The sequence below is a fragment of the Ambystoma mexicanum genome, chromosome 10 (assembly GCF_040938575.1).
Source record: "Ambystoma mexicanum isolate Mex_15411 chromosome 10, UKY_AmexF1_1, whole genome shotgun sequence".
Classification (NCBI taxonomy): Eukaryota; Metazoa; Chordata; class Amphibia; order Caudata; family Ambystomatidae; genus Ambystoma; species Ambystoma mexicanum.
In genome coordinates, this window is record NC_090932.1 from 1,466,019,843 (window position 1) to 1,466,036,797 (window position 16,955).

At 43.9% G+C, this 16,955-nt stretch overlaps 1 protein-coding gene across 1 annotated transcript in view; it reads left to right on the top strand.

The window, feature by feature from the left end:
* Positions 1-3,650: 3,650 nt before the first annotated feature.
* Positions 3,651-16,955, top strand: part of PPTC7 (protein phosphatase targeting COQ7) — a 262,662-nt gene continuing 249,357 nt past the window's right edge. The window contains exon 1 of the mRNA XM_069619545.1: positions 3,651-4,150. Coding sequence (XP_069475646.1) covers positions 3,949-4,150 — 202 coding nt within the window. The 5' untranslated portion in view covers positions 3,651-3,948. The remainder of the gene's footprint in view (positions 4,151-16,955) is intronic.

Below are 16,955 nucleotides of genomic sequence, written 5' to 3' on the forward strand. Positions count from 1 at the left end.
AGGTATTTATTATCAGCTGTCTGACAAATGTTAGACACACTTTTGATAAAAACTTAATGATTAAAGCTTTTAAACGCACAGTTTCGCTTTCAATCACAAATTAATGATATAAGTGATTCTAAAAAACTAACAGCTATAAACTAAAATTTGATTTTTTCATTACTTTGTAGCCCTTTCTAAAACTGTAAGCTTTGCACAGTTGATGACATCGAACTTGGTTCACACAGTCACCATCTTCGACGCCTCACACTGCCACAAAGTAATTGCCAGGTTAGTACCAACGGCTGCACGTGTACACCCATAGAGATCTCCCCCCCCTTTTTCTTAGCTTTTAAAGGTGCCACTAACACGTTTCTTTGTGTTTTTGGTTTTTAGCTGCATCATCATGCATCTGTGTCCCTAAAAATTGTTTGTCCTGAAGACGGGCTCAGCACATGTCTCATGACAGATTAAGCCAGCCAGAGAATGTTCTTTTTCCAAATTACATCAGCTGACGCCTAGAAACACATTTCTCTGTGTCGACAGAGCCAAGGACCAATAAAATATAAACTGAGGATATATGCAATGTCAATATCACATTTATACTAACCCCACTCAACTGCATACTCTTTCAAAAACAATGACGATGCCTGCAGTTGTTGTTTGACTAGAAAAATGGTGTTTTTCTCACTAATTGTTTTTATGTTCTTTAAACAAAATGCATTATGTTTTTTAACATGTTAATTTTCTACGGATTAATTAAAATATGTTGATCTCTATCTCTTTCCCATTTCCTATTTGGATCATTTTGACCAATATGATTGTAAACATTTAGTGCAACCAGGCACACCTAGTATCTGTAGAGGCGGGTAGCTGTTTTTAGTGGCATTTTTGTTATATTCCCTAATTCTATTAAAGACACGGAGGCAAAGGATTATCAATCGTATGAATGTTTAGTTGATATTTATCATGTTGTATCTGTTTTACGTACTGCTTATGAAGAAATATTGGTATTATTCAGACCCTCCAGCTTATAGCGATTTTGCGATCCCGCAAAATGCCGCGAAAACGGCCGTTTTGCGCAAAAACAGCATCTTTTTAAAAACATTTTTTTTTTTTTTAACATTTTTTTTAAAAGTAATCTGCAAAAATTACTGTTTTAAAAAAAAAGAATACTCGGGGTGCCAGGTTCTCAACTTTTTTTTTTACACAAGAAATGAAATGCGCTAACACATCTCATCACTTGCGCCCCAAAAAAGTGCAGCCCAATCCACAAGGGACACATGAATGGGCACATTTTATATGCGCGCCCATTCAGATGGCCTTTTTCACCTCCTGGATCAAATACAGTGGCGTTTCTGTCAATTTAAAAGCGCATCCCTCATTTCCAAGCAAGATGCACTTTTAAATGTGCAGAAATTGTACGCAACCCTACGCGCACGGCATGTGGGGCTGCCACTGGATGACAGGGTCTTTCCTGACCCTGTCATGCATTTCTTTTAAGGTATGAGCCGCTGCTGTGTCGCTTGCATTTCTGTTCCTCAAACAGGATAGAAACGCATTTTTTGGGGTCGCATTTTACAGCGGCAGGCACCTGGAGAGCCTGTCCCTGTGAAAGGCGCTGGGAGCTTGCAGAACGCTGTCGGGAGAGCGATTCTATTAAAAGTACTGCACATTTTGATGACAAAAATCTATCGAATGTTACAATTTGACCTTTTTCGTCCAGTACTATTCGATCGATTTTTTTAAATACTGAACATGTGTTGCGGGGCTGTCACCCGCTCCCCATGTTCAGTATTTTTGGTCTACGGTGGTTGCAGAAGTGTTTTCCCCTTTTTCCTCAAAATTGGAGGCGAGGACAGAAAAAAAAAGAAAACGAAAAAGGGACCCTGCGGAGTCGGATCCGACCGCGTTAGAGGGACGGATCTGGCACCGCAGGGTTGCAGGGGAAGCGGCAGCGACCAAGTAGTTAAGCAGTTAAGTAGGGGAGGGGGTGGGGTGGTGGTGAAAGGTACATTTTGGGTTGTTTGGCTGAAGTGCAAATCAATTCGCAGCGAAATTGACTACGGTCAATTCCGCCGCAAATAATTACACTTCGGTCAAACAACCCAGAAAACCATTCAAGGCAGCTGGCCAGCGCACAATTTGCGCTACAGCTCACGCCTGTGGAAATGAGCCGGTAACCTTTGAGAATAAGGTGACCTGCTCATTTCCAAAAATGGGTTGTCTAAAAATAGCATATCCTCCGTTCTTTTTTAAATGCCCCATTATTTGAGGAACTGGGTCAAAATCTACATTAAAAAAAAAAAAAAATGGTTACGCTATGAGAGAGGGAGAGTGATGGGTGAGATGTGAAGTGATAGGCAAGAAAGCAGAGGGAGAGCAGTGGGTCAGAGGAGGAGGCGCTGCACAAGAGAGCAGAGGAAGCAGTGATGCGGTGGGCGAGAAATCTGAGAGCAAGCAGAGGTACAGAAAGTAGAGGGAGCCTGTGGTCAGTGAGCCAGAAAGAAGAGAGGAAGCGGTTGGCAAGAAAGAGGCAGTGAGCTGCAGATTGGGAAAAAGGATGAGGGAAGAGTGCAACAGAATGAGAGAATGGATGCAAGATGCAGAAGCAGCACAAAAGAATGAAGGACTGTATATTGCGGGAGGAATTGTAGAGTGTAAGGTGTGAGTTGGGAGTATGAATTGATAATGATCAATTTAGTTAATACTATTAAATAGGCATGAACATTAAACCAGCAATGTAGCCGCATCAAACACTGTTCTGCCAAGCCAGAGACATCTGGGACTCTTCCTATTAAATTAATACAAAGGATACATAATAATGATACCCTGGCTCTCTTGTAGCCTTGCACTCTGCCTATTTCCTGCAATGTGGCAATCTTACACCCTCCAGTTAATACAAAATGTCCCGCAAAAATGCCGCAATAAATAAAGGTTTGTGCTGCAAAATTTGGCATTTCATGCCGCAAAATCCTGGAAGGTCTGATTATTGGTAATATTTCTTGAAGATATGGTTTATAGTGTTTATGTATATGATTGCTCACCCTTGTTTCGGTCTATAGTCACCTTTATAAATTTATATTTTCTGTAGGCGGAACACACCCTCACAGGATCAAAGAAAGAGGGAGAATAGAAAGAAGACAAGAGCTTTTATTTGAGGAATGATGTTTTTATTGGTTATTTGGAACACGTGGTCAGTTGAGGACCTATGGTGATGGACTACAAAATCTGAAAACCTCATGGTTATTGTAGTTTTTCTTGGTTTTTGTTAGTCATTTACAGATTTGGTTTTCTTGGCTGCTGACAGTAAAGATGAAGAGAAAGCATAATCCTTTGCCTCCATGTCTTTAATAGAATGATGACTTTCTGTAACCAATGTGTGGAAAATCTGAATTTCATTTTAACAATGTTCATATTTCTATTTCAACAATATATAGCTCCTTACACTAGAAGCAAAAACACAGCAATTTCAACATGGCCGTCCCGTTTACTTAGAACACGTAGTCTCCTTTTCACGTCTACTAGTGCTTCCTGTCAGGCCTGAAGACGTACCATGGACTGACGGTAAAAGTACGGGGATGGTGTTGAAGGTTCCTTCTACGCAAATAGTTGTGACGTCAACATGACGCTCCCCAGTCACGAGACCAAGGCTGGTGAGGGGCTCGCACAGGAGACGCTGACGTTAAGGGACCCGCCCCCTTCCCATGCTAGCGCGTGCACGTTTCGCGTAATCGTGCACAACACGCCGGGGCGCAACCGAACATGGCGCTGCTTAAGGTCACAAGGAGGAGCCGGCTTTGACAGGACGTCTGTGGATTTGTCATTCCTATTTTTTTTTCACCAGCCCGTTGGACTTGCTTAAACACCAGTGTGTTTATTAACAGTAGTTGGTATATCCTTGTGACGGGGAGATCGGAGGCAGTGCCGCAGTCGCGGGGAGCAGGGAAGGCTGCAGCCCCCTGTGCCATGTTCTCGGTACTTTCTTACGGCAGGTTGGTGGCCCGGGCAGTTTTCGGCGGTCTATCCCAGACAGACTCTCGTGATTACAGCCTGGTGACCGCCAGCTGCGGATTCGGCAAGGATTTCCGCAAGGGGATACTCAAGAAGGGCATGTGCTACGGCGACGACGCTTGCTTCATCGCCCGGCACCGTTCTGCCGACGTCCTTGGTGAGTCTGGATGCACCTCTGCGTAACACAGCCTCGCCCCCATTCCAGTTAAAATCATATTCCCACCACAAACCACGTTGTGCATCGGTTCCGTCCGCGGAGCCTGGTTTTTGCCCCATCCCAGTTGCATGCCCCTGCTGTGTGTATACTCTTATGTCTTGTTCTGTGCTTCATCTTCCGCAAATAACCTTACACAGCTCTTGCAGCGCACAATGTTAGTAAATATCTAAATAGCATTTCATGGGGATATTTTTATTGAGTAATGTTTGTGTTGTAAGTAGACCGGAGATTTAGTGACCTCTGACTGGGAGTGGAGCAGCATCTTCCACACTATTTTGGCCTACTGTTAACTGCATGTTCAGGTTTTCGCCTGGGAATGTTTGTGTGGCGAAGCTGGTGTAGTGTGGACGAGTGATAAAGCAGTTCTGCTTGCTCCTTTGTGTTTATGCGCTGACTGGCACTGGAGCCAGCGAGTCTCGCTCTCCTAGACATTTTGCCAGCAACCACCTTTAGGCCCGAAGACAATTTGACATTCCCGCAGAGGGCATTCGGAGCCTCTGTCTGATTGGCTATAGCCAGCTTTCTGTTTTGCAGTCCGCCGCACCCACCAGGTTCTTGCAACAGATGTGTATACAAACACTTGACCAGTAATACAAAATTGCTATGATCAAACTGTATACAAATGAGGGTTGTTCCATAACCTTGAAATCTGTGAACAAACGCTAGATGCACAACGCAATGACATTCTTTTCTTGTTGGGGTTTGGGGGTGGGGGGATTCAATTCAAGAGATCGTTTCTTTAACCATCTAACTAGTTTGAGTTACTGGACTATTTAAGTTCAGCATTCTGAAATAAAATAATCTATTGTATCGTTCTGTACAAATGCTGTAAAGAACAAGACTAATAGTAAATCAGTAAACTCGATTAGAAAACCCACCGTGACTCAATTACAATATATTCATTTACAAAAACCACCACGTTAACAAGTTATCTCCACACTGGGGGCTATGTCTCCCTACATATCATCTTTACTTATTTGTTTAGGGCATCTGTATATTACACACATTTTTTTTGAGAATGCTCATCTTTAGTTTTCAGATTTAATCAATTGGTGGGTTTGATGGCTATAAAAAACATACCTCATGACTTATCCCATAAAAAATTATCATTCTGTTGTGCTGATCAAATTTATATACTTAACTCCTTTTTACGCAAATAAGTGCGTTTGTATTATGACTAAATATTCAAGTTTTTAATGGGGGTGTACTGAAATTCGGCTCTGAGTAAGTACTCTGCAATTCTGGTTGAAAATATATATTCGTCTTTGGCCGAATACTTAATTTTCACTCAAAGCCAATAGTTTCCCCTATAAAATATATATTAAGTACTGTTATGATTGTGCCTGCAACCATTCCGGCATGTCATGTTAATCCTTTAAAAGGAACATTAAACGATTGCTGTTGCGTTTTTTTAAATTCAATACAGAGGTGCAAATGCAAACAGTCTCAGAGCTTTATGTGCTGGACAGAAATACTTTATCTGGTGGTTTGCTGGGGGGAGGGTGAGCTAAAGCAATATTAGCAATGTGCAGCTAGATGTCTGTTTTCTCCTGTATTTTTCAGTTCAAACCATTGAGCTGGAATAATAGATAATAGTACACAAAGTTGTTATTGAACAATGGATTAATATAACTGCTGCAGCTATCCCAGTAAGTCACAACCTTGAGTAACATAGCTCAGGCGGCAGTTTGCCTGCAGTAGAGAACTTTATTCAGCCTGCTGGCCAAGTTTATAAAGCAAGTAAGATGGCTCAGTTGTAAGTGTGCCCGCGGCAGACACGTGTAGATGGAAACTAGTATTCAAAGTCATATTGGGAATTGTATTTCCTTTAGCGTCTGATTAATTTGCTGGTGATGTGAGCAATCTGAGAGTTGCAGGTTCCAATTCCCAATCAAAGCAATATATAATTAAGTGGATTAATTTAACTGCTGCAGATTTCCAAGGAAGTTCCAAACATCTGTAAAATATCCCAGGAGGTTGTGTGCTTTCAGCAAAGAATTGAATTCAGCCTGAAGGCTAAATAAAGCAAGTAAGATGGGTCATCTGGAAGTGTGCCTGCTCCAGAGGTGTGCTTGCAGCATCGAAACATGTGAAAATTGCTGCCCTCCAACTTTCTCATGTTGCCAAAATGAGTCCCTTTGAATTGGGTTAAAGTGACTGATGTTACTAAAGGATGTGGCTGTCCATCAGATTGGGAGTTATAAACGTTTTTAACCAAAATACCCCACTTTATAGCAGCAGAAATATTCCTTCCAAACTCGGAGCGTTAAAGAGCGGCATGTGTGTATTAAAGACAAGGAGATTTAAGTGTACAATTTAAAAACATAAGTAAAATAAATATGCACCTGCCAGTATTTAGTATCACCTCAGCAGTCGGCTAGTTGATGTAATCACTCCTTTGTGTTTCAATGCCTTGCTGGAGCCAAAAGGCTAGAGATGGGCAAGCCCAAAAGGACATTTCTACAGTATTAGTAGACGCATCCCAGTCTCCCCTCGCAGTTATTTCATATGCAGGCTATCTTAGTTATTTGGGTCCTGCGCAACAAGCAACACTTATGAAAACCCAAAAACTCTGCTGTTAGAACTGTTTTTTCTGACAATTAATTCCATATATGGTTTACACAATCTTCTGTACACAACAGAGAAGATAAATTCAATAAGGAATGAATGTACATGTTTTAAAGTGTTTTTCTTGTCTACATAATCTTATTTATTGAAAAGGCAACTATTCGGCTCTGTATTCAACTCCAGCCGAATACTTGTCCAACTGTTCGATATTTGGTGAAATACTTAAATCTACTTTTCGGTACACCCTTAGTTTTTTATGTTGATTGTTTAGTTCAAAAGATGATTTCAGAATACATATCGGCTGCCATCTTAAAATTTGCTTTTCTTCTAATGGAGTTTGTGTAAAGCCTTCTTACTAACATGATGGATCAGATATGTATTTTTATAAGAATTTCACAAGGCTGTGCCGGGCAGCACTGAAAAGGTTTAGTGTTTGTGCACTCTAGGCAGCTATAAGTAAGTATGTGGAGCTTAGCAGCCATATATGTTGGTGTGCTGCTCATGACTGCTTTATAGGTGATAGCTGTAGTTTTGAACAGTATCCTGTCCTGGAGATGAAGCCAATGTAGTTCGTGCAGAGCAGGGGACGATTTGTGCACATTTCTGTGCACCCATATTATGTGCTGCGGCCTAGTGGGCTGCCTTTAGGGGAGCCAAATGGGCAGCTAGGAGCCCTTTTTGGGGTGACAGTTCCCCCAACGATGTGCAAGACCACAAGAGTCTGCATTGGGGTTTAGAAGTTCCACAGTGGGATGGAGGTTTATTTTAGTTTGGTTTATTTTTTGTTTAAAGACACTTTATTTATTCCATTATTTATTTATTTGGGTAAAAGGTGGAGATTTGGCGCCAGGCGGTTTCGCCCTTACCCATGTTTCCTGAATGACAGGATGTTTTCAATGGTGCAGCCTAAATATTTTGTTGAATCAGAGTTGTGGATCCAATCCTACTAGGTGCATATCATTGAGCCATTGTTGGTGAAGTTTTTGTTTAGCAGGGGGGACCGATGAGGGGCAAATTCAGTCTTGACTTGGTTAAGTTTGAGGTTGGCAGTCGACGTCCAGGACTGATGATAGCAAGGTAATTGCGGAGACAACTGATATCCTGTGGGCTTTTTACTCTAATGTACAACAGCGTATCATCCCCATATTGGTGGATGGCTATATTGGGATCTTTGAGGAGTGTGCCCAGAGACTCCATGTAAGGATTGGTGAGAGGATGGATTCTTGGAGGACTGGGGATCGGTTAGAATGCAACAATTAGTCTGACATCCTGGTGTCTGCCCGAAAGGTAGGGGGTAAACCAATTTAGGACTGCCAGAGAATCCCATCGGTAAGGAGGGAGAGGATGATGCAGTGGTCGACTGCTGAATGCAATAGAGAGATCAAGGAGGACGATGAGGAATGAGTCTCCCTTATCCATGATTTGGAGGGCATCGTCCACTGCCTGGATGGTGGCCGTTTTGATGCCAATCTTGTGGTGTACCGCTGACTGAGAGTCGTTTGGGTGGAGACGTTGTTCAATTCCTCGCAAGTAGTTGTGTAGCAACTACCCTTTTCCAAGACTTTGCTGATAAACGGGAGGTGCCTGATGGGCTGGTAGTTGGCCGGGTCTTCTGGTGATAGTTTATTTATTTTTAAGTGGTCGTAGCCGACTAGTCTTGAGGGTGTCTCAGAATGAACCTTCTGTGAGGGGGGCATTAATGATCCCGAGACACGTTGTGCGCCAGGCTCATCAGTTGTTTATATATGGAGGCTTTCTGATATAATCTGAGTATGAAATAGGTTTATGGGACGCAATCGTTTTCAGGAGGTCCGGGTAGAGAAGAGAAATTTCGGTACAGACGGGCAGGAGGCGCTAATGCTATGGGAGATTGATTGCATGATCCCTCAGATTTTCTCTGTTTTTGATAAAGTTGTTGATTCCATCGCATTTTTCCTGAGTTGCTTTTACCTTTTGGGTCAGGTGAGGGTTTCGAACAATGTTTTTCTACTTCAAATAGCTATTTGCTCCTGTTAGCGATCTCCAGGGTTACAGCTTTTGTACCACCGTTTTGCTAGGGGTCTGTTTGTTGGTGGTGACCCCGAGGGTGTACCAAGGGGCGGATGGTTTGATCTTAGCTCGGCTGGCTTTTTTTTTAAAGGGCGGGTGCGGAGCGCATGAGTGTCAACCAGTTTCATATCTGAGTTGTCGAATAATCCTAGGGGGTATAATGGCATTTTTCTGTGGTTTGGGAGTCTGGGAAGTTTACTTCTAGCTCTTTGACTGGGAACTGTTTGAATGCGCGGTGATAAGTGAGGGCCGTTTAGCCTGACCTTTGTGGTTTATCAAGTGGGTGACCGATAGTGGGGATCGTGGCATAGTCCAATAAGTTGAGTCGGAATATATATGGTTTGCACAAATGATGAGGGGGGGATGATGTGAAGGTTAAGCCTGGGGTATTGCCCTTGTTGTGTGTGGTGGAAAGCACAATTTACTTGTGGTGGTCAGCATTAGACACACACAAGTTAATCTCAGACATTAGAGTATGCTAATTTGGCAGAGGTGAGAGTAAGTTGGTGATGTCGGCAGTGAAGAGGCACTCTGTGAGGTGGTCTGTAGATGAGGTGGAAGATGCATTTTATTTATTTTTTATTTTGTTATTTTTTTTTGAGATGTAGTGAACCAGCAGGCGAGTGATTCAAACATGCTTGTTTTGGGGGAGATGATGGAGCATGGCCTTCCTGTATGTCCGGCATGTTGGCTGCAGTAGCTTTGGGGTAGGAGGACATCGAACATGCGGCGAGGATGCAGTAAACCACATTTCAATGAAAAATGGGACATCAAGGTTGTTTAATGAGATGAGGTCTGTGATCTCTGCAGCATGAGTGAGCATTGATCAGCATTAGATCTGGTCTGTGGTGTTGGAGGTGGTCATGGGTGATGACTAGGTTTGCTAGGGTAGCTTGCTGGGGGTAGCCGGGCGCTTAGCCACTCAATCCCTAATGAGTGGTGATGGGCTGTGGAGGGAGGAGGCACATGGCACTGTCTTTTGGAGAGTAGAAGTAGTAGACTGCTTTGTGGGAAAATGCAGTATATCTCGATTGGCCTAGAAGGGCACAAAGTGGCGAGGTCTGACCTTTGTGGAGGACACTGAAGATGTAGTAGGTGGAGCAGCTGAGTGCCAGGGCTTGGTGACGTAACCAGCAGCCTACTACTTTCTCAAAACCGCTGCTCTCTTCCGCCCTCCTTTTGCATTAAGCGAGCCTTGGATTTTGTTAAACAGTGGGTTCACTGTTCCTGAATGTTTAGATTGGTATTGCGGGGACCACCGAGTAGTTGCTCACCCCTGGTGAAAAAAGTGAAGATGTCTCTCTCTGCGGGTAAAGCGTTCCCCTTACTCATCGACCCGGCTTAGTTTCAGACACTCGTCCGCACATGGATGCCATTGTTTCGTCTCCACTGCTGCCCGCACCAAATTCTCCTCTGCCGAAGCCCACTGACTTCCACTGAGATGGGCTCCGTTGTATTATCTCAAACTGCCGTAAGTGCGACTATGCTCAACTCCCTCAGAAAGCAGACGTCAGTCTGTTGCTGTTCATAGCACTGAACAATTTTTCTTAATTGGTTAACATTGTCATTGTGCTAGAAATGATGATGTAGCGTGATGAACTGCAGGAAAATATGGAACTGCAATATCTGCAACTTTCGTCATTTTGTTACTGAGCTTCTGTAGGAGTGATGGAGACAATGTGGATGGCTTAAGAGAGACACTGCACATCTACTGCAGAAGGAATTTACACTTTGCAATCTTCCAGTTGCTGGTTCCATGAATGTTTGCCAATTCTGTAGCCAACGTAAGCCATCTTCTGCTGCAGGGTGTTTGGCGGGCTCTCCCAAATGTTGGCAATTTAATGATGCTAATAAACATTAATGCATTTAAGGTTTTTCTAAAACTCTCGTTTGCTCTGTTCTGTAGATGCTATAAGGAATTGCGCCCCACTGAGTAGCCGAGAAGTGTTATATTGGTTCTTTATATTTCCCCGCTATCTTATATATATTTTTTGGGATCCTCTTCCCGTTCCAACTGTAACAAACATCTACCAATAACTATCCTACAAGGTTTCACAAAGACAATGGTTCATGTAATTCCAGGAGTGTATTTGGCAACTTTCACATTTGTTGTTTGACAGAAGGCTAAGCAGGCAAAATGTTTTTATTAGTTTGTAAAAACGATTTGAACCTTTTTTTTTTTTCCCTATCGGATCACGCTCCACTGACTCATTCTGAAAGAACCTGTAATGGTTTCCGTATGAAAGAACCCACAACTTGACAAGCAAGACCGTTGGCAGATTTTCCAGCATCTCACATCTTGGCAGACAGCGTAATCTGTTTCAGATTTCAAGCTAGTTTATGAACTTCTCCTGCAGTGACGAAAACCGATAGTCGCCGACTTTTGGCAGTAGTGATGCTTAAATGGATGAAGAGCATTGCAAGTTTCCCGACACTCCGTTTGCTCCAGCAAGTACATTTAAGGGATGGGTTTCGTGCCTCTATTTCTCACTAAATCATAATAACAAAACGGAAAGCGAATGTGTTCAATTTACATTTCCAGTAACCTAAAATTTATGTCACGGTTGTATGTGTCCGTTTTCTGTCTGATTACTACGTTCGCATTCCTCGGTCTGGCTGCCAAGTGCACGCGCACGGTGCGGTTTGTAAATGTACAATGCATGTGTGCCCTATAAACCAGGAAAAAATAATCGTATTATGCTTAACTCTTTGCCACTGGAGCAGCAAAGCACACGTTTTAATCAACCGAAAACACCAAAAAACTAGGATTTCCTTAGGACAGTCTCTTTGTTGATGAAACTTTACTTGGAGTGGTGAGCTGCAGTGTTGGGATGGCTTTGGTGGGCGAATCTTGTCCAGCTAGGCCCATCCAGATTATGTTGGCTGCCCGAGAAGCAGTACTATGGAAGGTGGTTTGGGCAGGGGTCAATATTTGCTAAATCCAGATTTAATCAGTGACTGGCAATCCTTCTCGCATTGCCCAACAGTGTTCCGGCCTACGCAGAGGAGTGTCACAAGGCGAGAAGAGTTGTGAACCCCCCCACCCCCCTCCTGCTGTTACCCTTCCTACGCCACAGGAGACTCACCTTCCTCCAAGTAGGTACCCTCTAGCCCAGAGGATGACCAACAGGGCCCTGAATACAGTGCTACGCCCGGCTACACTGGAGTTGAAGAATCAATGGTGACAGTTGGCTCTAGGAGGCAGGAGAAGCCCAGCAGGGAGCGCAAGAGGGACAAAGTCCACAAGAGCATACCGAAGGTCTGCCTGCCAGGATAAACTGCTAGACGCAATGGGAGTGTTGGCAAAAATTATGGTAATGGCGGAAGAGCCCAATGAGAGAAACAGAGATGGATCCGCTTGTGGGTTGGGCCTATTACCTCATAGGGAATGCTAGCTGTGCTACCGCCGGAGAACGGTGGAGGTTTTTCTTGTTCAAAGTTGATGGGGAGTTAGTTGGCCTCTTCAGAGGCAGCTGCCTTGCGAAGGGTTGCCTCTTCGGGGATGCTTTTGTCAAGTACATATCCATGTTTGTTCACCTGTTCGCTACCCTGGACAAGGAGCAGGCATCTCTCAGGAAAGTCTTTGCTCCCAGAGTTTTTGGGCAAGCTGGCAGAGACAGACCGCTCTGCTGACTCAGTCAAAGGTCTTCCTACAGAGACTCTTGGCACACTGGAGAGATGAGGAATCCCAACCCCTTCTTCCCCACGTGGGGAGAGGCAGAGGGTGGTGAGGAAGAGGGGTGCGGGCAGAACTCCAACCTCCACCATAGGTGAGAGTTCGAGCTCCCGCAGCAAACTTGTGCACTACTATACCCACAATGGGCAGCATTTTAGCCGCACGCTTAAACAGGTGCAAGGTATCACCGGATTAATTTGGGTCTTGGAAGCAGTACGTGGGTTTTGGCTAGGGTTCTTTTGGGGAACCCAGCCAAGCGGAGCTACGCAGGCATCTGGTCCTCTCAGAAGAGGACCGGGTTCTTATGATACAAGAGGTCACAGCGCTTCTTAAAAAAAAAAAAAGAATACACTCTTAGACATCGGTCAGTCAGGCGTCCGCACTGACTACGGAACTGAAACCTTACTCTGGGACCTCAACATTCAAATGGACCAACTAAGACATGGGGACCTTAGCAATTCTCATTCTACTCTACCTATCTGCAGCGTTCAACCTAGTTAACCACAATAAACTCTGGCAACACCTCGCCCTAGCTGCCCACTTCTCGACCAATGCCATAAAGTGGATAGAACCATTCCTCTCCAACTGCACTATGAGTCCGGCCCCAGTCTCCTGCAGAGTTCCTCAAGGCGTATGTGTCTCGCCAACTCTGTACAATGTGTTCACTAAGCCACTATTCGACCTCCTAGACAAACTGGGAGTCGCGTATACCAATTATACAGATGACGTCCAAATACTCTTACCAATCATTGGCATTTATGAAACGGACTCCAACTTACTGAATAAAATGTACTTCGCCATTCAAGCTTGGATAGCGCAACATGAGCTTTGTCTTGGTGATTAAACACTGAACTACTCCTCGGTAGTCAATCCAAGCTAAGTAATGTACCCCAATCCTACAAAATCTTCACCATTGACAGCAATATTATAACTGTAGCAAATGAGGTAAAAACCATACCTTGACTCATCACTCTCCCTAACAAGGCAAGGAAACGCCATAGCCTTGGCAGCGGCCTACACTTTCCAAACTAGCTAGTACACCCTTCTTAACTAAAGACAACTGTATCACCCTTGCCAGAGCACTTATGCGATCAAGGATTGATAACTGTAACTACTTCTTTGCTGGCTCCAACGCCCGAAACATAAACTAACTACAAATAGTTCAAAAACAATGCAATCAAAGCCGCCCCCGACATCCATAAAAAAAAAAACACCTCTCTTCAGCCTGATGCAACATCCACTTGTTGCCGTTTCGAGAGAGCATCACATTCAAAACCCTCTCATTAATACACAAATGCCTTTCTAATAGTGCTCCGATCTACCCAGCAAGACAAATCTCAAAGCCCAGTCCAACAGACCCACCCTCTCAGCCTACGCTTGCCACATTGCCATCCACAGGTTTAGACCTAAAAAATGGGTGGCACCAGCTTCCCAGTGATTGCAGCCAAACAATGGAACGCCATGCCCCTGGCCTTGAGAACAGACCTATGGTTCTTACGCAAAGGCCTCAAAACTTGGCTCTTTGCCCAAGAACATAACTAACCTACGGTCTAGTCAATGATGCTCAAGCCCTCCTTCAACAAGAGGTACCCTACATAGGCGACCTCAGGTTGGCTAGACTGGTACTCATTCAAATAGACTTTCTGTCCTGCATTTGCAAGATCCTTCAGTAAACTAATAGTTCCCTTCTGGCATACTTCACAACAGTCTGTTGCTGCTAGTAACAATGTGCGTATTGTGGCAACTCTAATCTATCAACCTGTACTCTAAGCGCTCTACTATAAATGCTAGTACTCTGTGTACCCTTGTGGTATTCTAGCAAGGGTCCATGCATCAATCACAGGAAAGTATGCTCCTTGATCAGAAGTCCTGGCCAATTTGTCCTCTAAACTGCAAAACGGTAGGGCAAAACATGTCACCCTTTGTAAAAAGCTGGCAACATTGTGCTATTACAATTGTCACATATTGTCTGAATTTCACATTTCCTCACCAAATCGGAAGGGAATGATTTTGTGGCAATATTTCTCTGCGAGGATACTTTCAAGTATGTACCATCAGAGCTGCAATGAATCACTGTGTACAATTCTTTCAACACAATGAATCTCAATAGGTTCTTTCCACAATGTGAAGTCAGCAAGTGGCATTTATCTGTAAAGGAACCAACAGTAATGGGTACTGGCTGTGACATGGGGCATATTTCGGGTGTACATGCAAAACCCTACAGAAACATTCTGTTGCCCTGACATGGCAATATCTGGAACCATTGAGCCGTCAATGTAACATTCTTATGACATGGTATCTATCACAACTTAGTGTCTGCCTTAGGTAACTTCTTTTCCTGGGTCATCCCTTTTCCTGGGTCACCCCTATTTCCTCATTCTTTTGCACTGACTGGTGAACTGATTCTGGGACCACTTCCCAGTTGTCTAACATAGTTCTCAGCCTCTCCCGTATTGCTCTTAGTCCACCAAGGTACGGAGTCCTTATTTTCTAACCCTGTGGCTTTTTTCTTAACACACAAATCTTCACAACACGTGAGTTTTACTAACTTCAGGCAACTTTTTTTAAAAAAAATAAAAATAAAAATTTTAAACGTTTCCCTAGCCTGGCAAAATATATGCACATATTTTTCAAAACAAACTTGGAGCAAGCTCACCTAATATCAAAGAGTCAACGTTATCTGCCATCAAACTAGACTTGATTTCTTTGCCTGGTGATCTTCATTCAAATTCAAAAAATGCAAACAGCATCTTGGCCAACAGGTGCATCAGAAGTAGCAGCTGCTCTAAGGAACCTTTGTCCTACTTGGCAAGCAGGGATCCTCTGATACTGGAGTTCAAACAAGTCCTTGATCATCCCCGTGCAGGCGTCATTTGTGAAACGAAAAATACTATACTGAGGAAACAAAAACGATCACGGCAGACACAGAAATGTAGAATTATGAATGCATTTTTATGCATGGCAATGTCACTAATCGCTAACGAGCAATCTGCCCCCTCTAGCAATGAGTGCTTCAGCAGAGCTTCTCTCTAGCTTTGCTCCACTGAAACTACTGACCCTTTCCTGAACAGAAATCCACTGTTATACATTTTAGCGTTTGACGTACATTTTACAATTACATGCGTGGAAAGTAGTCTATGGCAACCAGCCTTTTATACCTACCTGCGTGCATATTTCAACATGGCTGTGTACTGTACTGGGACATGGTGACATGTTCTTGTATAATATTGCGGTATGTACCAGTTACACCACAGGTTCCAAGTTCCTGATACACCCACTGCCCAGCTACTCACTGATCAACACTAGCCTGAGCGCTTTGTTCTCTTATCCAACAAATAGGCAACTCTTCACTATGCATTTGCCCTACACAATACACCTATTACTACCAATATTCTACATCCTACTAACACATGCCAGGACCCTGCCCTGCTATAGCAGGGACAGACTAACCTTGCCTACCAGGATACTGTTTCATATGACTATAATGCCCTGTGAAATACCTACCATGAGTCTTAGTCGCCCGCCGGGAGAGTGCTTTCCTCATTCTACCATCCTGCCCATGACCCAACACTAGCACCACTCCCACCTCTATTGTGACCCCATTCAACCCTCATCTGAACTCTCCAGCCTTGTGGTTGGAACACTTCGCTACCAAACCTACACCCAACCAACCTTGCCCCTTTGGACCTCAGGAATTTTAGACTAGGATCCAGATTTCTATTTGCAGCCCCACGAGCACATAACACCACCACTGCCAAAACGCACACTACCTCTCACAAACATACGAACATCCCTAAGACAACAACGCCCAAGAGCACCATACCTTCCATGGTTCTATCTAACCACTGACACTAATCCTACCCACGACAAAGCCACTTCCATTAAGGGCGCATTAATCAATGCGAGATCACTCTGCTCATGACCTGGATATTGCAGACTACATCACAACCCAGGATCTAGATTTCTTAGCCATTACGGAGACCTGGCTACACGTAGCTGCAGGACCCTTACTCTCTCTTGCCATCCCGGACGTTTACTCCATTACAAGATACAATAGAGACTCTAACCAATTGGAAGGTGGCAGCATCGCCTTTATCTCTAGAAGCTCTTTAGGCCTAAGACCCATACCAAATCAACACATCCCTTCAGCTGAACTACTGTCCGTCAAGATTCCTACTTCAGCCACTCTCACCATACACCTCCTCTACAGGCCACCTGGACCAACCTCCACCTTTGCTGAAGGCTTTACCTCCCTTCTATCAGTCAACACTAAACCTAACTCGCAGATCATTCTATTAGGCGATCTCAATCCTGACTTCCAAGATGCCAAGGACCACAAAGCGCTAGACATTGCTAGCACAATAACCGAATTGAGCTTCACACATCGCATCCACGAACCCACCCACATCAAGGGACGAACCCTCGATTGGCTGGTTGATCTGTACTGCAGTA